Here is a 22028-nt window from a genome sequence, read left to right as displayed (position 1 = left end):
AAGCCCCGCCTCCAGCCCCGCCCCTCCGGGTCAGATAAGCCCCGCCCTCAGCAAGACTCCGCCCCACTCACCGGTGCTCATCTCGCCCAGCCAGCAAGAGAGCGCGCCAAAGCGCACCGTGTGGAAGAGCACCGACTTCCCTGGTCGCCCGGGGCTCACGCCGATGCACACAGCGGGCAGCTCAGAACCTGGCCCGGTCAGCAGCGCGAACACGGACAGAGGCGTCGGCAGTGGGAACAGCACCTGCTGCGGGCCGCACAGGGAGGGGCGGGCTAGGGGGTGGTTCAGGACCAGGCCTCAGGGGCGGTGGCTTGGAGCTGGCCTGGGACTTCCGAACCAGGGCCCTAAGTCTTGGGAGGCGCCGTCTAGAAATGTCAGGGGATAAGGCCTGGTGCCTCTGCGGGAACGGGGCTGTGGCCTCCGAGTGGGTGTGGCTTCCATGTGGGGGCATGCCACCTTCGCGGCAGACGGGCAGGGCCCCAAAGATAGCAAAACCTGCTTAGACACTCAAAGAGACAGGCTCTAAATGGACTCTACTAGGACACCCAGGGAGCGGCAGCACTGAGCCTGAGGAATAATTAGGCCCAGGTGTGAGGGGCGGTGCTTAAGGATCAGGATGGCTTCAGAAGGGCGAGGCTCCAAGCGCAGACCGCGGATGGGCGGGGCCTCGACGGAGGTGGGGCTTCATGGAGCTCTTGATAGAAGCGCAAAGAGTGCAAGGCCTTAGCCACTCACTCCTCAGAGTTCCCAGCACCCTCCCAAGCCCCTTACCCGGACGAGCAGGAATTTGTTCATGGGCTGGTACCACTGAAGCAGGACAACGGACGTCTCCAATGCCCCGCACAGGAACGGGCCCCCAGAGCTGGCACCCTCCGCTGTGGCATGGGCAAGGATGAGTCAAGATCAATGCCCTCTATCCTCCTCGCCACCCTCCCACAAGACCCACACTACCACCCATCTTCTGGGTTCTGGACACATTGCCTTAACTCTGTAACCTCAGGTGGATGCAGCTCAAGCCCCTCCTCTGGCCCGGCCCCGCCCACTCTCTGCACACCCGTGAAGCTCTCTCTCACCCACACAGCACGCCCGGCAGCCTTTGGTGTCCTGGATCTTGGTGGAAACCATGTTCTTCCTGGAGAATAGGTAGGTGTGAAGCGGGGTAGGACAGCAGGAGGCAGAGGGGCATGGGAGGAATTATAAGGCTCTGTGGTGCCATTCATTAGGAGCTGGTACCTTGCCAGTAGGCGGTGGGGGCTAATGTGAGCGATGGGGTTTCCTGCTCTGGTCTCTTTCCGTTCCAGCAGGCCCAGGATGCTATGAGAATACAGGTGGGGGGTCTTTCCTGCAGGGTGTGTGTATGTAGGGGGAAGCAGGAAGTTATAGGATCCCATATACCACTTCCTTTCCTCTATCCCTTCCCTCAGCCCCATCCCTTTGTCTGAAACTCCCAAGCCTGCAAGTCTCAAGTACTTTTCATTCATTCATTCATTCATTCATTCATTTCTCACTCCACATAGATTGAATGCCCATTGTAGGCCAGGCCTGCTGTGCTTGGCTCTGGTGAACAGTGATGAGCATAATAAATATGTTCCCTACCCTCGTGGTATTTGTAGCCGTATCATAAACTCTGGACACATAACCAGTCAGATGAAGTTACACATATTACAAAGTTTTAGAAGACACACATCTAGAAAATCTTCTAGTTTGTCATCACAGATGTCGCTTTCACTAACTTATGAATCCCATTTGGCTTGGTGTTTCCCCCAAAACTAGAAATTATTTCATTTATTTATTATTATTATTATTATTATTTTAGACAGTCTCACTCTGTCACCCAGGCTGGAGTGTAGTGGTACAATCTTGGCTCACTGCAACCTCTGCCTCCCAGGTTCCAGCTACTCCCAAGTAGCTGCGAGTAGAGGCATGCGCCACCATGCCTGGATAATTTTTGTATTTTTAGTAGAGACGAGGTTTTATCATGTTGGCCAGTCTGGTCTCGAAGTACTGACCTCAGGTGATCTACCCCCCTCGGCCTCCCAAAGTGTTGGGATTACAGGTGTGAACCACTGCACCGGGCCTATTTATTGTTATGTTTGAGACACAGGGTCTCATTCTGTCTTCCAGGCTGGAGTGCAGTGGCGTGATCATGACTCATTGCAGCCACTAACTTCTGGGCTCAAGTGATCCTCCCACCTCAGCCTCCCAAGTAGCTGGAACCATAGGTGTGTGCCACCACACCCAGCTAATTTTTTTTTAATTTTTAGTAGAGACGAGGTCTCACTATGTTGCCCAGGCTGATCTAGAACTCCTGGGCTCAAGCAGTACTACTGCCTTGGCCTCTCAGAGTGCTGGGATCACAGGCATGAGCCATTGCACCTGGTCCAGATTTTTAAATCTATAACTTGCTCACTCTATCTTAGTAAAGTATGGAATAAGTTCTGATTGTCATCTGAACATGAAAGCTATTTAAAGACTAACTTAGGGCCGGGCACGGCGGCTTACATCTGTAATACCAGCACTTTGGGGGGCTAAGAGGAGTGGATCACCAGGTCAGGAGTTCGAGACCAGCCTGGCCAACATGGCGAAACCCCGTCTCTACTAAAAATACAAAAAATTAGCCAGGCGTGGTGGCAGGTGCCTGTAATCCCAGCTACTTGGGAGGGTGAGGCAGGAGAATCGCTTGAAAATGGGAAACGGAGGTTGCAGTGAGCCAAGACTGTGCCACTGCACTCCAGTCTGGGCAACAGAGTGAGATTCTATCTCAAAAAAAAAAAAAAGGGACTAATTTAGGCCAGATGCGGTGGCCCACACCTGTAATTCCAGCACTTTGGGAGGCCGAGGCAGGTGGATCACCTGAGGTCAGGAGTTTGAGACCAGCCTGGCCAACAGGATAAAACTCTGTCTCTACTAAAAATACAAAACTTAGCCAGGTGTGGTGGTGCACACCTGTAATTCCAGCTACTCAGGAGGCTAAGGCATAAGAATCACTTGAACCTGGGAGGCGGAGGTTGCAGTGAGCTGAGATTGTACCACTGCACCCCAGCCTGAGCGACAGAGCGAGACTCTGTCTCAAAAAAAGAAAAAAAAAGACTAAGTTATTGTAGAAACTACCTCAAAATTGACTTGAGAGGTGAGGACTATTGTGAACCCCATTTTACAAATGGAGAAACTGAGGCTTGGGGAGCACAGTGAAAAAGTGGCTGGGATTTGAACCTAGGACTTCGTGACCAAGCAGTCTAAGTTTTTTTCAGCTGTGCCCGTCTACTTCCCAGCCCCCAAACCCTTGACCCCTTAACCTCCGACCCCATCCCATCTGCTACCCACAGCCAGACCTGAGAGAGACATGAGAACGTTGTTGATGGAGTACACCCACGTAGTCCGGCTAGGAAAGAGCTGCAGGGAATGGGAGAGATGGCTCTGGTGACACCCCAGCAACCCCCGACTCCCGCCCTTGCCCTTGCCCTAGCCTGGTATGGTTCCTCACCATCTCCAGCGTGGCCTCCTGGTCATTCCGGTTCAGGATGAAGATGCCTTCCTCTGCCCCCAGGAGCAGGTGCTGGTCTGGAGGCACAGACAAGGACACTGGGACCAACTTCATCCTCAGGGACCTCCCAGATCCCCACCTGTCTGACCTCAAACACTGACATTCTGTCCCCAGCTCTGACCCTCTATTCTTTCTCCAAACCAATACTCCCAGCCTCTGTTTCCCCAAACAAAGCCAGAGCGGACGGTCCCTCAAGCCAGTCTCATTCTCCCTCCTTTTGACTACTCATATTCTGGTGGTTCTTTCATCTCTGCCTGACTGTCTTCTGAACCAAACTGACCCCAACCTTAGACCTGCCCCCCAAAATAGTCGTCTGATTTCCTCTCCAGTTCTGATACCCTAATGCCAATCCTAACATTGACCTTCAAACTCAGACACCCCCAAATAGGACTTTTTCTGTCCAGTGTGACCTGTTCCTTTAACACTGACCTTGTCTTCATCTCTTTGATCTCTAGATTCTGTCCCTTTCCGGCTGCATCCTAATCTCTAAAATTCCTCACCCCAAAATGCTACTCCCAGTCTCCCTATCATTAACCTCCAGCTGTCCATCTTTCCTGTGCTCCAAACTCTAACCTTTTTGTTATATTCTGACACTCCTGGCCCCTGAATTCCAATATTCCTAGTTTCACTCTCCAACTAATCCCTCTACCATCTTTTTTTTTTTTTTTTTTTTTTTTGAGACTGACTCTTGCTCGGTTACCCAGGCTGGAGTGCAGTGGCATGATCTCGGCTCACTGCAACCTCCACCCGCTGGATTCAAGCAATTATCCTGCCTCAGCCTCCTGAGTAGCTGGGATTACAGGCACGTGCTACCACGCCTGGCTAATTTTTGTATTTTTAGTAGAGATGAGGTTTCACCATGTTGGCCAGGCTGGTCTCAAACTCCTGACCTCAAATGATCCGCCTGCCTCCACCTCCCAAAGTGCTGGGATTACAGGTGTGAGCCACCATGCCCGGCCTACCCAGCTTCTTTTGTATTTTTAGTAGAGACGAGGTTTCACCATGTTGGCCAGGCTGGTCTTGAACCCCTGACCTCAAGTGATTCACCCGCCTCAGCCTCCCAAAGTGCTGAGATTACAGGCGTGAGCCACCGCACCTGGCTCCCCTCTAGGCATCTTTGATCACCAAATCCTCAGTGTAAGGACAAGCTCCGCCCCTGTTTCAGCCTGGCCACGCCCAAACTCCATTAAGCTCCTCCCCGTCCCTGCCTTTGTGCCTTCCTTAGGCTCCTCCCCATCCCTACTTTTGCTCCCCCATTCCCTGCAGGATCTCCTTGGCCCTCCAGAATGCCCACCCTTGGTGGAGGGATGTGTCCAGGCGGCTGTGCTGTGGATCCGGAGGGGGCAGCCATTGAACAACTTTACCAGAAGGGCGCATCCCTGGGCAGGTCGCCGCGGGGCCAGGCAGCAGATCCGGCAAAGAGAGCAGGGAACAGGAAGGGGCAGTGGTTACGACTCTGGAGCGAGAGTGCCAAGGTTCAAATCCTGCCTCTTACCTTGGTGCAATTTCCCATAATCTATCCCTGTAATACACTTTTTCATATATTGAGCTTTCTTTTCAGTTTGTTTTTGGTTTTTTTTTGTTATATATTTCTTTTTTTAGTTTTTCCTCCACTATCCTAAATCATCAGCATTTGTTTTTTTTTAAGACGGAGTCTCGCTCTGTTGCCCAGGCTGGAATGCAATGACATGATCTAAGCTCACTACAACCTCTGCTTCCCAAGTTCAACTGATTCTCGTGCCAAAGCCTTCTGAGTAGCTGGGACCAAAGGCATGTGCCACCACACCCAGCTAATTTTTGTATTTTTAGTAGAGATGGAGTTTCGCCATGTTGCCCAGGCTGGTCTTGAACTCTTGGCCTCATGTAATTCACCTGCCTCAGCCTCCCAAAGTGCTGGGATTACAGGCATGAGGCACCACTCCCAGCTATCAGTTTTGTTTTTGGAGATGGAGTCTCACTCTGTTGCCCAGGCTGGAGTGCAGTGGTGCAGTCTCAGCTCACTGCAACCTCCACCTCCTGGGCTCAAGCAATTCTTCTGCCTCAGCCTCTTGAGTAGCTGGGATTACTGGCACACAACACCACACCTGGCTAATTTTTGTATTTTAGTAGAGACAGAGTTTTGCCATGTTGGCCAGGCTGGTCTCGAACTCCTGACCTCAGGTGATCCGCCTGCCTCGGTCTCCCAAAGTGCTGGGATTACAAGCACGAGCCACTGTGCCTGACCAGCATATATATATATATATATGTATGTATATGTATGTGTGTATAGATATATGTATATGTATGTGTGTATATATATGTATATGTATGTGTATATATATATATGTATATGTATATGTGTATATATATATGATTCACTATGCTATGTATTTCATCTTTGAATCATTTCCAGTACTGGCGGTATAAATTATACATACTTTTAGCCGGTAGCCAGCCAGGCATGGCTGTAATCCCACCAGTTTGGGAGGCCGAGGTGGGAGGATCACTTAAGCCCAGGAGTTCAGGACCAGCCTGCGCAACATAGTGAGACCCCGCCTCTATAAAACATTTTTTTAAAAATTAGCCAAGCTGGGCCAGGCACAGTGGCTCACGCCTGTAATGCCAGCAGTTTGGGAGGCCGAGGCTGGCAGATAACTTGATGTCAGGAGTTTGAGACCAGCCTGGCCAACATGGCAAAACTCCATCTCTACTAAAAATACAAAAATTAGCTGGGCATGGTGGTGGGTGCCTGTAGTCCTAGCTATTTGGAAGGCTGAGGCAGGAGAGTCGCTTAGACCGCAGTGAGCCAAGACAGCACTGCTGCACTCCAGCCTGGGTGACAGAGCAAGACTCCATCTCAGAAAAAAAAAAAATTAGCCAAATGCTACTAGGGAGGCTGAGGTGCAAGGATTTCTTGAGTCTCCAAGGTCAAGGCTGCAGTGAGTCATGATCGCACCACTGCACTCCAGCAGCCTGGGCGACAGAGCGAGATACTATCTCAAAAAAAAAAAAAAAAAAAAAAAAAAACAACTTTAGAGAGTTCTCATTCATTTTATGCATTTTTTGGCAAATTTGATCCCACAAAGGTGCATTATCACAACACTGACTACGTGTGTAGGCATTATGCGTGTACGTAAAAACACTGAAACTTCCTGAATAAAGAGATGTTCTTTTTGTACATCTCCCTTTATGAGAGGTAAAATTTTTTGAGATCTTGGCTCTTTGGGCAACTGCATATGTGGTAGTGACTCATGGAGGTTTTGATGGATCTCGTCAAAAGACTCTAGCTTCTGGGCTCAAGCAATCCTCCCACCTCAGCCTCCCAAGTAGCTGGGACCATAGGTGTGTGCCACCACACCCAGCTAATTTTTAAAATTTTTAGTAGCCGGGCACCGTGGCTCACGCCCGTAATCCCAGCACTTTGGGAGGCCAAGGCAGGCAGATCACAAGGTCAGGAGATCGAGACCATCCTGGCTAACACGGTGAAACCCCGTCTCTACTAAAAATATAAAAAATAGCCGGGCTTGGTGGCGGGCACCTGTAGTCCCAGCTACTCAGGAAGCTGAGGCAGGAGAATGGCATGAACCCGGGAGGCAGAGCTTGCAGTGAGCAGAGATTGCACCACTGCACTCCAGCCTGGGCGACACAGCGAGACTCTGTCTCAAAAAAAAAAAAAAAAAGCAGGCCAGGTGCGGTGGCTCATGCCTGTAATCCCAGCACTTTGGGAGGCCGAGGCAGGTGGATCACCTGAGGTCAGGAGTTCAAGACCAGCCTGACCAATATGGTGAAACCCCGCCTCTACTAAAAATACAAAATTAGCCGGGCATGGTGGTGCATTGCCTGTAATCTCAGCTACTCCGGAGGCTGAGGCAGGAGAATCACTTGAACCAGGGTGGCGGAAGTTGTAGTGAGCTGAGATCGCGCCACTGTACTCTAGCCTGGGCAGCAAGCAAAACTCTGTCTTTAAAAAAAAAAAAAAGCAGAAACAACAATCCTGCCTCAGCCTCCTCAAAGGTATTTATATGACCTTGGGTAAGCCACTTACCCTCTCTGTGCCTCAATTTCCCCATTTGTGAAATGGGGGATAATATCTCTGTGATATCTTCTTCACTCTGTGAAGCTTTATGCCATGTAATGACAGGAGATCAGTGTAGGGCACAGAGAAGCACTCAACAAATGTCACCTGTTGTTACTGTCAGTCCTGCCACCCCCTCCCCACCCCACCAGGCATCCCCAGCCCCGTCCAGAGGTGCAAGTCCTCAGCAGAGCTGAACCTCACCTTTCTCTTCATCTTTTCCTTCTTGGGGGGCAGAAGTGGGGGCTTGTCGAGCTCCCGGGAGGGTGGGTTCCAGAGTGAGGGTTCTGAGAGGGTTTAGGAGAAAATCAGCCCCCAAGACCCCCCAACCCTCCCACCCTCCACCCTACCCTGTCCCATTACCTGAATGGGCGGTGAGGTGGGGGCTGCTGGTGGATGGGGGAGGCCCAGGACGGGGGCTGTGTGGTGGGGGCCCACTGGCACACCGGACCAGCACCCCCGGGCTCAGCTGCCCATCATCCCCCATACTGCCAGGACCCTCGTCTGATGGAGAACGGAACTTGGGCTTTGGAGACAGGAACGGAGCGTGGGGAAATACATCAGATGATCTCAGAGAGGGCACCCTTTTGCAACTCAAGTCCCTGCCTCCACCAGAACTAACAGCCGTGGCTCTGACCCTCCCCTATAACATCTTGTGCCCCCTCCAACCTTCCCCTGACATCCCCAGCCCGGACATCAACACACTTCAGAAACTAATGGGTTAATGCTGGATATAGCAGGGGCTTCCTAGGACCAGCTACTGACCAGTGTCCAAGAGGCTAAATATTTTGAATCCCACTCTGAGGTTGAGGGATGCCACTTCCAGATCCCAATGTAGCCATCATCCTGGTCTCCCCATTTCCCTGCCCTGGAGAGCCCAGTATCCCAGCATCTAAGGACCTGGCCTCCTGGCCCCCAGTGGCCCTGAGGCCCCAGCCTCCCAGCTCTGGCCCAGGGCCTTACCTTGGGGGGAAGTGGAGGAGGTGTGTCCTCTGCAGGGGTGGGGCTGAAACACAAAGATAGGTTAAATAGCTGGGGGGCTGGGGAACAAGGACTTGGGGAAGATGGCGTCGTTCTGGGCTGGAGGCCTGGGACTGGGGTCTGAGGTGAGGAGGATTAAGGGATGACTGGTTCTGCCTGGAGCTGAGGATTAAAGGATTAATAACCAGGCTGGACATGGTGGCTCATGCCTGTAATCACAGTGCTTTGGGAGGCCAGGGCAGGAGGATGGCTTGAGCCCAGGAGTTCAAAACCAGCCTGGGCAGTATAGCAAGACCTTGTCTCTAGAAAAAAATTAAAAATTAGCCAGGCGTGGCAGGTGGGCCTGTGGCCCCAGCTACTCAGGAAGCTGAGGTGGGAGGATTGCTTGAGCCTGGGAGGTGGAGGCTGCAGTAAGCCATCACCACACTCCTGCACTTAGCCTTGGTGCCAAAACAAATCATGAGTTTGAGACCAGCCTGGACAACATGGCAAGACCCCATCTCTACAAAAAATGATTAGCCTGTTTCCAAAAAAAAGACTAATAACAGTAACAGCAACTCTTGGAGGTGGAGTGCTGACAGTGCACTACAGCTTTGCACCTTTACACCACCTAGTAACACAGGTGACATCAGCGCCGTGGCCCTGCTCTCCCTGTGCTGGCACACAGGCTGTCGCACATGATGGAGCGAGTGCGCGCACCTGGAGCCTGCTCGGCCTGTGGGCTGGGGAATATGGGGGCCTGGGCTGACTGTTGGGTCTGGATCTGGGGCTCAGCATCTGGCCTTTGGGAGATTTCCAGGTGCCAAGGTTCAGCCTGAGAGCAGGCAAAAAGACAGGAAAAGCTGAGGGCTGGGGCTGAAGGCTGGAGGGTGGGTCTGGGGTGAGAGTGACATTCGGGAGGAGTTTGAGACTGGGATGTGGCTGAGGGTCCAGGGTCATGGAGGACAGGTGGGGTCAAGTCAGAGATTGGAGCAGCAGCACATTCTAGAAGGAACTGGGGTCAGCTCTGGGGTGGAGAGCAGGTGGGGGGCTGACGTTGAGGGTCAAGTCAAAGATTATATAAGAAGATGGAAGGAGGCCAAGTGCAGTGGCTCACGCCTGTAATCCCAGCACTTTGGGAGGCCGAGGCGGGCGGATCACGAGGTCAGGAGATCGAGACCATGGTGAAACCCCATCTCTACTAAAAATACAAAAAAACTAGCCGGGCGTGGTGGCGGGCGCCTGTAGTCCCAGCTACTCGGAGAGGCTGAGGCAGGAGAATGGCGTGAACCCGGGAGGCGGAGCTTGCAGTGAGCCGAGATTGTGCCACTGCACTCCAGCCTGGGCGACAGAGCGAGACTCCGTCTCAAAAAAAAAAATAAAAAAAATAAAAAATAAAAAAAATTAGCCGGGCGTGGTGGCAGGCGCCTGTAATCCCAGCTACTCAGGAGGCTGAGACAAGAGAATCGCTTGAACCCGGGGGGCCGAGGTTGTAGTGAGCTGAGACTATGTTACTGCACTCCAGCCTGGGCCACAGAGCGAGACTCCGTCTCAAAAAAAAAAAAAAAAAAAAAGTGGAAGGAAAGTGGGAGCTGGAACTGGGATCAGGTTGGGGATCAGGGGTTGGAGGTGAAGGATTAAGGGAGGTGGGGTTAGGGAACAAGGCCTAGGTAGCTGGGCAGAGGGGCTGCATCGAGGGTCTAATCAGGGCTTAGGGCTCGGGACTAGAAGAAAGGCAGGGGTGCAGCGGGGTCAGGAGTGGAGGAAAGGTCACATCAGGGGCTTGTAGGAAGGTGGGGGCTGAGGTGGGGCCTGTGGAGCTGCAGGCAGGGCCTCACTTACATGTCCACGTCGTCATAGTCATCGTCAGACGACTCTGACAGTTGCTTCCTGAAGGGTGACAGGTATGAGCCTTGGGGCCTTGTCCACATTCCAGCCCCCTCCCCATCCTCCCTGGGGTCCCTGACCTGGGGCTGCTGCTCCTGAGGTCTCGGGGGGGCTGTAGGCGAGCCTGTGAGGTAGGAAAAGGGTCAGCAGTGGCCTCAGGGAAGCAGGCAGTGTGTGGTGGGGAGTGGGGGGACAGCATCTCACGGTGTTGGCTGGGGGTCTGGTCTCCATTCCTCGGAGCTTCCTGAACTCCATGTGCCGCCCTAGGGTGGGTGGGGGAAGATAACCCGCTGTGAGCTGGGGGCAAGGGGTACTGAGATGGGTTTAAGAACAGAAAGAGTAGAATTGGCAGGGGGGTTGCAGTCAGGATCGTAGGGACTGCAAATGATCTCAGGGAACTGTCCCTTGGGGAAAGGGGTCTTGGATTACAGGGACTTCATTTGGGGGTCAAGTTTGGGATCAAGACTGGGTGCAGTGGCTCATGCCTATAATCCCAGTACTTCAGAAGGCTGAGGTGGGCAGATCGCTGGAACCCAGAGTTTGAGACCTGCCTGGACAACTTGGCGAGAACCCATCTCTACAAAAAATGATTAAAAATTAGCCAAGTGGCTGGGTGCGGTGGCTCACGCCTGTAATCCCAGCACTTTGGGAGGCTGAGGCAGGCAGATCACCTGAGGTCAGGAGTTCATGATCAGCCTGGCCAACATGGTGAAGCCCCGTATCTACTGAAAAAGATACAAAAATTAGCCAGGCATGGTAGTGCGTGCCTGTAATCCCAATTACTAGGGAGGCTGAGGCAGGACAATCGCTTGAACCCAGCCAGGAGGCAGAGGTTTCAGTGAGCCAAGATCGCACCATTGCACTCCAGCCTGGGCGACAGAGTGAGACTCCGTCTCAAAAAAAAAAAAAGAAAAAAAAAATTAGCCACGTGTGGTGAATAAGCCTGTAGTCCCAGCTACTCAGGAAGCCGAGGTGGGAGGATTCCTTGAGCCCAAGAAGTTTGAGGCTTAAGTGAGCTGTGATCACGCCACTGCACTCCAGCCTGGGCGACAGAGCAAGATCCTGTCACAAAAAAATAAATAAATAAGCTTTGGGATCAGGAAGTTGGAGGCTCAATGTAGTTACAGGGTGTTTTCAGGATCCGTTTGAGTGTTGAGGTTCTGATGAGATTTCTGAGGTCTCCCTGGGAACTCTATGGTCATTTTGCTTTTGTTTTTGTTTTGTTTTGTTTTGTTTTTTGAGACGGTCTTGCTCTTGTTGCCCGGACTGGAGTGCAGTGGCGCAATCTTGGCTCACTGCAACCTCCACCTCCCAGGTTCAAGCGATCCTCCCACCTCAGCCTCCCAAGTAGCTGGGACTACAGGCGTGCACTACCACGCCTGGCTAATTTTTGTATTTTTAGCAGAGACAGGGTTTCACCATGTTACCCAGGCTCGTCTTGACATCCTGACCTCAGATGATCTGCCCACCTTGGCCTCCCAAAGTGCTGGGATTACAGGCATGAGCCACCGCGCCTGGCCTCTATGGTAATTTTGTAGGTCAGGTGCTGATGAGATTGTCTGAGGTCTCTTATAGGATCAGATGATGCTGAGGGTCTCTGGAGGCCTGAGGGTAGGGGAAGGGGGTCTCTTAGGTCTATTATAGGGCCAGGTGTCCCCAAACATAAGGATTCTCTACTTACGACAGCAGTCTGCATCTGGGATCCCCAGAGAGCTGGAACGGTGGGTGGATCTGATCCGCCGAGGGACAGCAGGGGGTAGCTGGGCAGAGGGGCAGCCACGTCAGGGCTCAGGACCCCCAGGCAGCCTCCTACCCTGCCCAGGGTCCATCTGCTCTCTCCTGTAACCCTCTGGGCACACAGCCTTTTACCAAGCTCCCCATCCTCCCTCCCTGTTTTCCCCCCAAGAGAGGCAGCAGGAAGGGACTGCTGGCAGCGGGCACAGCCTGAGAAAGACCGATAGGTCCCCAGTGCTCTTGTCAGCCAATGCTCTCACCTCGGGCTCCTCATCTTCAATGTCCCCAATGGAGGGTCCTTTCCCAGGATTCTTCAGTTTGTCAAGAAGATCCAGGATCAGGCTTCGATTCAACCCAGGCTGGGATACCAGTTGATGCTGGGGGAGGGAAGAGGTGTCCGTATCCAGAGGGATGGTGTGGACAGAGAGGGCTGGTACAGGGCCTTGGGGACTGGACTAAAGGAATCTAGCTGGGGAGAAGGTGCCAGTGGAGGGAGAGGGCGGGGAAATCCAGGGAACTCAGAGGCCTGGGGTATTCTTTTTTGTTTTGTTTTGTTTTAAGACGGAGTCTCATTCTGTCACCCAGGCTGGAGTGCAGTGGCACAATCTAGGCTCACTGCAACCTCCATCTCCTGGGCTTAATTGATTCTCCTGCCTCAGCCTCCCGAGTGGCTGTGATTACAGGCTCGTGCCACCACGCCCAGCTAATTTTTTTTTTTTTTTTTGAGACAGGGTCTCGCCCTGTCACTCAGGCTGGAGTGCAGTGGCACGATCCTGGCCCATTATAGCCTCCGCCTCCCAAGTTTAAGCGATTCTCCCACCTCAGCCTCCCAAGTAGCTGGGATTACAGGCATGCGCCACTATGCTTAGCTAATTTTTGTATTTTTAGTAGAGACGGGGTTTCACCATGTTGGCCAGGCTGATCTCAAACTCCTGACCTCAAGTGATCCATCTGCCTCAGCCTCCCAAAGTGCTGGGATTACAGGTGTGAGCCACCATGCTCAGCCGACCTGGGGTAGTCTAAGAAATTTTTAGGAATTAGAAGAATTTAGGTTTCTCAGAGCGGGGCTGGGAGAATTCCGGAGTTGTCTGGGAAGAGACTGTGGTTCCCTGGGTATTCAAGAGGACACTCAGGAACAGGTCTTGAGTCGTTTGGGAATTTGTCAGTTTCGGCAACTCAGGGTATTTGGGAAAGGTCTGGGGTATAACCCAGAGGGTCTCTGGTGGTGGGGGGTGGTCCTGGGAAATTTTGAGGCAGTAGGGACTTTGGAAAGCCCACGGGGACTCCATGGAACAAAGTTATCCATGTCCTCGGGAGTTGTGGAAGGCCCCAGGGAATCCTGGGCTGAGGGTCTTGAGGAAGGGAGGGTTACACTGAGCATCTTGGTGGCGCTGGGTCGTTTCTTGGGACTCTTAGTCAGGGTGACTTTGATGAAGTTGTGGAAGGCAGCCGACCTTGGGAAGAAGAAGCCAGGTTCTGGGTGAGGGGACCAGAGACCCTCCCATCAGGCCACCCAGCCCTAGCCCTGCCCTCGCTCACCCTCCCTCCTGTCACTCTCTCCTACCATTTGCCTTTTTCCTTCAGTCGGGGAGGCTGGTAGCCACTCTTGGTCATGAGGAAGAGAACTCTAGAATGGTAGGGAAAGGACATGGGGTTCAGACCCTCAAGGGGGCCAGACCTCATGGCTTGAGGGGTTCCTAGTAGCATTGCAGTCAGCAGAGGGCAAAGTGAGAAACAGCATGGAAGTGAGGTTCAGGTTTTACAGTGCACCAGGGTGCCTCTCCTAAGGGAAGCCATTTATGGCGTGATAGAGCTATGGCAAGGCCAGGTGCGGTGGCTCATGCCCGTAATCCCAACACTTTGGGAGGCCAAGGCGGGAGGATAGCTTGAGCCCAGGAGTTGGAGACCAGCTGCGGCAACATAGTGAGACAAAAAAGCCTTTCCTGCCTCAGCCTCTCCGTGGTGCAGTATACAGGGCCCGCCACCAGCCGGAATTTTTTTGTTTTTTTTTTTTTTTTTTTTTTGGTCGCCCAGGCTGGAGTGCAGTGGCGCGATCTCGGCTCACTGCAACCTCCGCCTCCCGGGTTCACGCCATTCTCCTGCCTCAGCCTCTCCGAGTAGCTGGGACTACAGGCGCCCGCCACCACGCCCGGCTAATTTTTTTTGTATTTTTGGTAGAGACGGGGTTTCACCGTGGTCTCGATCTCCTGACCTCGTGATCCGCCCGCCTCGGCCTCCCAAAGTGCTGGGATTACAAGCGTGAGCCACCGCGCCCGGCAATTTTTTGTATTTTTAGTAGAGACGGGGTTTCACCGTGGTCTCGATCTCCTGACCTCATGATCCGCCCGCCTAAAAAATTTTTTTTTAAATAGCTAGGTGTGGCAATGTGGGTCTGTAGGACCAGCTCTGTGAGAGGCTAAGGCAGGAGGATCATCTGAGCCCCAGCATTCAAGGCTGAAGTGAACTACGATCATGCCGCTGCACTCCAGCCTGGGTGACAGAGCAAGATCCTGTCTCTAAAAATAATAATAATTAATTAATTAATTTTAAAAATGTCTGGGCGTGGTGGCTCACACCTGTAATCCCAGCATTTTGGGAGGCCAAGGCAAGTGGATCATCTGAGGTCAGGAGATCAAGACCAGCCTGGTCAACATAGTGAAACCCCGTCTCTACCAAAATATACAAAAATTAGCCAGGCATGGTGGCGTGCACCTGTAATCCCACACTTGGGAGGTTGAGGCGGGAGAATCACTTGAACCCCAGAGGCAGAAGTTGCAGTGAGCTGAGATCGTGCCACTGCACTCTAGCCTGGGCAACAAGAGTGGGACTCCATCTCGAAAATAAATAAATAAATAAAAATAAAAATAAAAAAATAGGCTGGGTGCGATGGTTCACACTTGTAATCCCAGCACCTCCGGAAGCCAAGGTGGGCAGATCACCTGAGGTCAGGAGTTCAAGACTACCCTGGCCAACATGGTGAAACCCCGTCTCTACTAAAAATACAAAAATTAGCCGGGCATGGTGGTGCACACCTGTAGTTCCAGCTACTCGGGAGGCTGATGCGGGAAAATAGCTTGAACCCGGGAGATGGAGGTCGCAGTGAGCTGAGATTGCGCCACTGCACTCCAGCCTGGGCGACAGAGCAAGATTCTGTCTTTAAAAATAAAAAATAAAAAATAATAAAATATTAAATTAAATTTAAAAAATAGAGCTGCAGCACGTGCCAAGGTAGGCTCAAGTGGCGATCCCTGAATTGGAGGTTCCTGGGATGGAAGGCGGAAGCTGAGGGTGGGCTTCGGGCCAGGGCTGGACAGGATCTCTGGGCCTAGGGACCTCATGCCTGCCTACCTGAGAGGGTGCACATCAAAGAGCGGTGGCTGTAGCTCGGCTAGTTCGATGGCCGTGATGCCCAGGGACCAGATGTCACACAGCTCGTTGTATCCTCCCTTCAGGGCCACGGCTGCCACTTCTGGAGCCATCCTGGGGGCAGACATGCTCAGAGAGCCAGAGGTGGCATGGGGACAGGAAGGGAAGGAGGGGCAGAGAAGGAGAAAGAGTTGAGGGGAGACGCAGCACACAGAGAGTCAGACAGAGAGACAGAGGGACAGGAGTAAAGACAGACACGGGCAGATGAAGACGGAGATGCAGACCGGGCGTGATGGCTCACGCCTATAATCCCAGCACTTTGGGAGGCTGAGCAAGGAGGATGGCCTAGGCCCAGGAGTTTGAGACCAGCCTGGGCAACTTATCAAGACCCCATCTTGACTGGGCACGGTGTCTCTTGCCTGTAATTCCAGCACTTTGGGAGGTCAAGGCGGACATATCACCTTAGGTGAAGAGTTCGAAACCAGCCTGGCCAACATGGTGAAAGCCCATCTCTACTAAAAGTACAAAAATTAGCCGGGCGTGGTGGTAGGCATCTGTAATCCCAGCTACTTGGAGGCTGAGGCAGAAGAATTGCTTGAACCTGGGAGGTGGAGGTTGCAGTGAGCCGAGACCATGCCACTGCACTCCAGCCTGGGCAACAGAGCAAAACTCTGTCTCAAGGAAAAAAAAAAAAGAATGAAAAAAAAAAAAAAAAAAACCACCATCTCTACACAAATTTTAAAAATTAGCCAGGTGTCATGGTGCACACTTGTGATCCCAGCTACTTGGGAGGCTGAGGTGGGAGGATCTCCTGAGCCCAGGAGTTCTAGGCTGCAGTGAGCCGTGACTATGCCACTGCAATCCAGCCTGGGCCACAGAGTGAGACCCTGTCTCTAAAAACAAAACAAAATGAAAAGACAGAGAGGCAGAGACGGAGAGTGAGAGAGACAGAAACAAAGAGACAGAGAGCGATGCAAACTGAGCTAGAGGAAAAAGACAGAAATGGATATGGAGGGACAGAGAGATCAGGATAAAAATCTACACAAACAGCGAGAGCACCGGGCAGAAAAGGGCACAGAGAGAGAGAGAGAAATGGAAAACTCGAGAGACACCCAGAGAGAACGAAAGAATCTTCCAAGGAGAAAGGAAGAGGCAGGGGAATGGAGCCAGGAAGGAGGATCTCGGGAAACCAGGGTGGGAAAAACCACTGACCCCCACTCCACCCCTAGCTGCCCGCTGGGCGCCACTCACCAATAGGGTGTCCCAATGAAAGAGAGGCGTCTGGCCAGCGTTGCCCCAATCTGGGCCGAGATGCCAAAGTCAGCTGGAAGCAGAGGGAGACATAGTGATCTGGGGTCCACTGCACTTCTGGCCCCCCATCAGCCCCCCTGCTCAACCCCCAGCCTTACTCACCCAATCTGACCTCCCCAGCATCATTGATGAGGATGTTAGCTCCCTGGGAATGACAGGGGGTATGGGAGGCTGCAGAGACTCTCCCCAGCCCAGTGCTACCCCACTCCACCCCACAGCTCAAACTACCCTGATCCCTGAGCCCCCAAAATGCCACTCTCATCTCCTGGGCCCTACCCCCCAACAGCACCCCTGCACCCCCACACCACCTTGATGTCCCTGTGTATCTTCTTCTGTGAGTGCAGATAGGCCAGTCCCTGGGGAGAAGGGTGGACAAGGGGACTGTGAGTGTTTGGGGGCTGGAGTGGGGCCCCCCTCCCCTCCCATCGCCAGAATCCCCAGGCCTCTCCTTACCTGGAGCACTTCCCGGCAGACATAGCTAATCTGGAGCTCTGACAGGGAGCCTGTCACTGCAAAGGTCACCCCGGCCAGGGCAGGCGTTGGATGGGAGCCAGGGAACCTGGGCTGGGGAGTCCTGCCCCCCCCCCCCCCACACCAGCTAAGAGGGTGCCATAGGGAGAGGGGAAACAGGATGGGACCAGTGGGAGGGGGATATGGTGGGGTGGTCAGTGACAGAAAGAGGCAGAAATGCAAATAAAAGAGGCCAATAGGCCTGGCGCAGTGGCTCATGCCTATAATCCCAGCACTTTGGGAGGCCGAGGCGGGTGGATCACTTCAGGTCAGGAGTCTGAGACCAGCCTGGCCAACATGGTGAAACCTCATCTCTACTAAAAATACAAAAATTAGCCAGGCATAGTGGTGCATGCCTGTAATCCCAAGTACTCAGGAGGCTGAGGCAGGAGAATCGCTTGAACCCAGGAGGTGGAGGTTGCAATGAGCCAAGATCGTACCACTGCACTCCAGCCTGGGCAATAGAAGGAGGCTGTGTCTCAAAAAAAAAAAAAAAAAAAAAAAAGAAAGAAAGAAAGAAGGAAAGAAAGAAAGTAAGCAAGATAAATAAGTAGAATATGATATAGTTCCTCAGACGCCGACAGACAACAAGAAGAAACATAAAGCAAGAAAGGTGCGCGTAGGAGGGGCTACGACATTTCACAGAGGTGGTCAGTCAGGGCTGTTCTCTGAAGGTGACAGCGGGTGAAGACATGAGGGCTCCCACTCTGAGTGGGACCAGCCACAGCAAGTGCAGGGCCCCAGGTGGGACAGTCCCTGGTGGGTCTGGAAAGCAGCAAAGGGGGTGGGGTGGAGTGGAGGGGGAGGAGGAAAGTGGGAGGAGGTGAGATCGGCCAGCCTGGGGTGGACCCTGATGAGGAGTCTGGGCTTCTTCTCCGAGAGAAATGGAAGCTGTAGGAGGGCTCTGAGCAGGGGCGTGATGTGACTTTGCAAAATAAGGAAAGGCACAGAGACAGAGAGAGACAGAGAAACGGGGGCAGATCACACATGAGACATATAGAAGAAACAGGATTGAAAACAACAAAAAAATGAGACAGAGACAAAGACAGAGGTCAGAGGCCAAAATATGGGGAGACAGACAGATTTAGAGAGAGACCCAGAGGGTGACGAGGGAAGAACAACAACACCCAGAGGGTGACGAGGCAGAGAGACAGAGAGACAGACAGAGGCCGCCAGACATCAGGTCTGACAGACCAGCTGTGGGATTCACTTCCTCTCTGTGGGCCTCAGTTTCCCTCCTGAGGACTTCTCAATGAAGTTCTTCCTTTTCTAACATTTGAGGTCTAGGGCTGGAAGGAATCAGACGTTTTCCGCCTCCCAGGTTCAAACGATTCTCCTGCCTCAGCCTCCCGAGTAGCTGGGATTACAGGCGTCTGCCACCACACCCAGCTAATTTTTTGTATTTTTAGTAGAGACGGGGTTTCACCATGTTGGCCAAGCTGTTCTTGAACTCCCGACCTCAGGCGATCTGCCCACTTCAGCTTCCCAAAGTGCTGGGATTACAGGCATGAGCCACCGCACCAGGCCCAGCAGTTATAGTTAAAAAAAAAAAAAAAAGCCAGGCATAGTGGCTCAAGCCTGTAATCTCAGCATTTCGGCAGCTGAAGGCAAGAGGATCAGCTCAGCTCAGGAGTTTGAAATATGGCCCAGAAAGACAGTTGCCATGAGATACACACACAGAGACGGAAGAGGTGAATTTGGGTCGGGTGGGGGTGTGGGGGTGGGAGGGGTGCTTGGGTCCCCTTGTCCTTTCTCTAACCTTGGTAGATGTCCTGGAGAGAACCAGCACCACAGAATTCCATGCAGATCCAGAGTTTCTGCAACCTGCAGTGGTTCAAGAGTAAGAATAATAATAGCAGTAATATATTATAATTTGCAGGAAAGCCCCTAGTTTGCTTCTGTCTTGTTCTAGTTCAATAAGAACTTTAATGTAACGGCTCTCATCACTCCATCTCTCCTTGTCTACCAGAGTGAGGTTGTTTCATTCCCATTTTACAGACAAGGAAGTTAAGGCTCAGAGAGGAAATGTGAGTTCCGGGGCAAGTCAACTCAAACCTAGGCCTTTGGGCGGGACCCCACTGCCGTCCCACGACAACCTAGGAGATCTCACGGGTTGTGGAGGTTTGGAGAGGACAGAGGGGCCCAGGGCACCTGTTCTGAGGAGCAGAGGTCATTATTGGGGCATCTGGAATATTAATTTGGGGATCAGGGAATTTATGAGTTTATATTAAAGGAGGAGAGAGTGAAACTGGGTGAGCCAAAGGGCAGAATGATGAGAGCTTCGTTTCAAGGGAGTTGATTTCAAATTCAGTTACTATGAAGAGATCAGTTTGGGGTACTCTTGGTCAGAAATGGGAATTCTAGACTGGAGATTAGATTAGAGGCTGCTCTGGTCAGAAAAGTGGGACTTAGGAGTGAGGATCAGGGTAGGGTTAGCCCAGTCAAAAATGGGGGTCCAGGATGGGAGGTCGGGTTATGGTGAGAAATGGAAGTTCAAGGTTAGAACTGAGGGTGCCAAGGCCAGGCGCGGTGGCTCACACCTGTAATCCCAGCACTTTCGGAGGCTGAGGCCAGTGGATCACAAGGTCAGGAGTTCAAGACCAGCCTGGCCAAGATGGTGAAACCCCATCTCTACCAAAAATACAAAAATTAGCCGGGCGGGGTGGTGAGCGCCTGTAATCCCAGCTACTCGGGAGTCTGAGGCAGAGAATTGCTTGAACCCAGGAGGCAGAGGTTGCAGTGAGCTGAGATCACGCCACTGCGCTCCAGCCTGGCAACAGAACAAGACTCTATCTCAAAAAAAAGAAAAGAAAAGAAAAGAACTGAGGGTACCCCGTCAAGAAATGGGGGCTCTGGGTTAGGGGCTGGGCTGGGTGCCAGGGTGGGTCTGAGGTTCATCACCAGAGATAACTCCCATGGTAGGCCACGATGTTGGCGTGCCGGCAAGTTTTCAATATGAGGATTTCCTTCTGAAGGGTGGAGACATCATCATCTGTGAGGAGGGCGGGAGAGAAAAGGCAGCTCGCACGGGGAGAGAGCTACAGGGGAGGTGACCCCACTGTCCCAGGAGGCGAAGGTGGGGATGTGGGGAAGGAGCTCCATGTTCCCTCCTCACCAGGCTCCATCTTCACCATCTTCAGTGCCACCAGGTCCCCTGACACCTTGTCTCGAGCCTTGCAAAGGGGAAGTTGGCAGTCAGGCAGGCTCCATTTGCCAGAGTCCGTCCACAGCATCCCTGGGTCAAGGTCAAGGACTGGGACCCCCTCTTGCAGCCTCCTCCCTACCGAGGCCTCGCCTTAAAGGTCACCGGTTTGAGGGTGTTGGGGACAGAGGGGCTTCCTCACCTTAAAGACTTCCCCATACGTGCCGCCACCCAGTCGCTGTAGCAGGTCATAGTGGTCCCGGGGGTCTCTATTGAAAATGTCAGGGTCCACGAGGTCCATCCCTGGGGGCCGGAGCTGGGCCTGCGCCCAGGGGCCAGCAGGGCCTCAGGGCTCAAGTTCTGGCACCTCCCTCCGTCCCCAGAAGCCCTGCACCCGCCTTCCCTCCGCGGGCTGTGGCCTCCCCCCTCCCCACTCTCGCTTCCTGCCCCGGCTGCACTGCACGGCTGTGCAACGGGCTCCACCTCCCTCCCCCCCCCCGCCGTCCCCTGGGCTCTGAGAGCCTCTGAGGGGCAGCTTGTCTTGGGACCCAAGGGACCATCCTCAACCTCCAAGGCTCAGGGCTGGATGTAAATGTGATGCAAATGATCTTAATCGTAACTGGGTTGGAGCCTTAGAACCCCCGCCCCGGTCTCCTAGGTAGTGTCCAAACCTCTGCTGGGTGCTTGAAGGTTTGGCCACAACCCGAAGGCAGCAGGTCTGCACAGGGATGGCTATGCAGTGTACATGCCTGTTCACCTGTCATATACATGCACTTGGGTTACCTCCTCTGCACTGCGCAGGCGTGTAGACGTGCATCTGCCTGGATACCTGTGTGCACAGTACACACGTGGATGTACCCAGGGCATATACCTCCACATACATGGCACATAACTGCATTTTGTAGGCCTGCAGTGTACAAAACCTATACATAATATATAATTCATGGCAGTACAAATAGGACGCTCGCCCTCAGCTCCAAAACCGGAACCTAATGGAGACGGGGCGCGATCCGGCGAAGTCCAGGAGCCCTCACCCCAGCCCCTGCTCGGCAGAGCACAATAGCTTTGTGGGACCCTCCTTCTGGAGCTGGGGACCAAGGGCCGAGACTTGAAACTGGAGAGCTCAGGATCCTGCACCAGGCGCCCAGGCCTGTGGCAAGAGGGACTTCATAGAACACCTTCCTCGGAACTTGGCCATGGCCTAAACGGAAGGCTGCTACGTGCATTCCCGCAGAGCTCCGTGGCCTCATGGCCGCGCGCAATACAACGCGCGCGCACGCCGCCAGAGCTCCGGCTGCTTCCCAGTGAGTTCGCGCGCGCACGCTCCCGCGCCACCGGCACTGGAACTGGGTCTGTGAGGCCGGGGAAAAGCTTAGCCCCGCCCCTTCGCCACGAGAGGCGCCTGCGCAGTGGGATACAGTAAGCTTTTTCTCACGCTGTCTGTCCGGCTTGAGTGGAGCGAATGCGCACGCGCCAATTGCGCCTGCGAGGAAGAAGTCACGTGGCAGCCGGAAAGCGTG

The 22028-nt window shown here is 53.2% G+C and overlaps 1 protein-coding gene and 1 long non-coding RNA gene across 3 annotated transcripts in view; one reads left to right on the top strand and one right to left on the bottom strand.

The window, feature by feature from the left end:
• MAP4K1 (mitogen-activated protein kinase kinase kinase kinase 1) overlaps window positions 1–21938 on the bottom strand; it is a 30295-nt gene extending 8357 nt beyond the window's left edge. Inside the window, exons 1-27 of one of the 2 annotated variants that reach the window (XM_058426173.1) lie at window positions 21543–21938; window positions 20711–20830; window positions 20482–20539; window positions 20268–20358; window positions 19126–19190; window positions 17310–17365; window positions 17165–17212; window positions 16959–17001; window positions 16797–16869; window positions 15528–15659; window positions 13744–13806; window positions 13552–13633; window positions 12440–12556; window positions 12127–12205; window positions 10650–10708; window positions 10526–10569; window positions 10401–10448; window positions 8562–8604; window positions 7962–8124; window positions 7803–7885; window positions 4839–4923; window positions 3485–3561; window positions 3333–3393; window positions 1234–1342; window positions 1074–1132; window positions 772–875; window positions 72–246 (exon numbers count right to left, since the gene is read on the bottom strand). In XM_058426173.1, coding sequence (XP_058282156.1) covers window positions 72–246; window positions 772–875; window positions 1074–1132; window positions 1234–1342; window positions 3333–3393; window positions 3485–3561; window positions 4839–4923; window positions 7803–7885; window positions 7962–8124; window positions 8562–8604; window positions 10401–10448; window positions 10526–10569; window positions 10650–10708; window positions 12127–12205; window positions 12440–12556; window positions 13552–13633; window positions 13744–13806; window positions 15528–15659; window positions 16797–16869; window positions 16959–17001; window positions 17165–17212; window positions 17310–17365; window positions 19126–19190; window positions 20268–20358; window positions 20482–20539; window positions 20711–20830; window positions 21543–21758 — 2353 coding nt within the window. In that variant the 5' untranslated portion in view covers window positions 21759–21938. Of the gene's footprint in view, window positions 1–71; window positions 247–771; window positions 876–1073; window positions 1133–1233; window positions 1343–3332; window positions 3394–3484; window positions 3562–4838; window positions 4924–7802; window positions 7886–7961; window positions 8125–8561; window positions 8605–10400; window positions 10449–10525; window positions 10570–10649; window positions 10709–12126; window positions 12206–12439; window positions 12557–13551; window positions 13634–13743; window positions 13807–15527; window positions 15660–16796; window positions 16870–16958; window positions 17002–17164; window positions 17213–17309; window positions 17366–19125; window positions 19191–20267; window positions 20359–20481; window positions 20540–20710; window positions 20831–21291; window positions 21366–21542 lie in introns of those variants that run through there. The other variant, XM_032173026.2, reaches the window with a different exon arrangement.
• On the top strand, window positions 107–5092 carry LOC116480738 (uncharacterized). The gene is made up of 3 exons (XR_004251343.1): window positions 107–196; window positions 1001–1143; window positions 4811–5092. It is a non-coding gene; the product is annotated as an uncharacterized LOC116480738 (long non-coding RNA).
• Window positions 21939–22028: the final 90 nt, after the last annotated feature.

This window comes from Hylobates moloch, unplaced genomic scaffold (assembly GCF_009828535.3).
Source record: "Hylobates moloch isolate HMO894 unplaced genomic scaffold, HMol_V3 SCAFFOLD_13, whole genome shotgun sequence".
Lineage (NCBI taxonomy): Eukaryota > Metazoa > Chordata > Mammalia > Primates > Hylobatidae > Hylobates > Hylobates moloch.
This window is presented reverse-complemented; position numbering and strand designations above follow the sequence as displayed.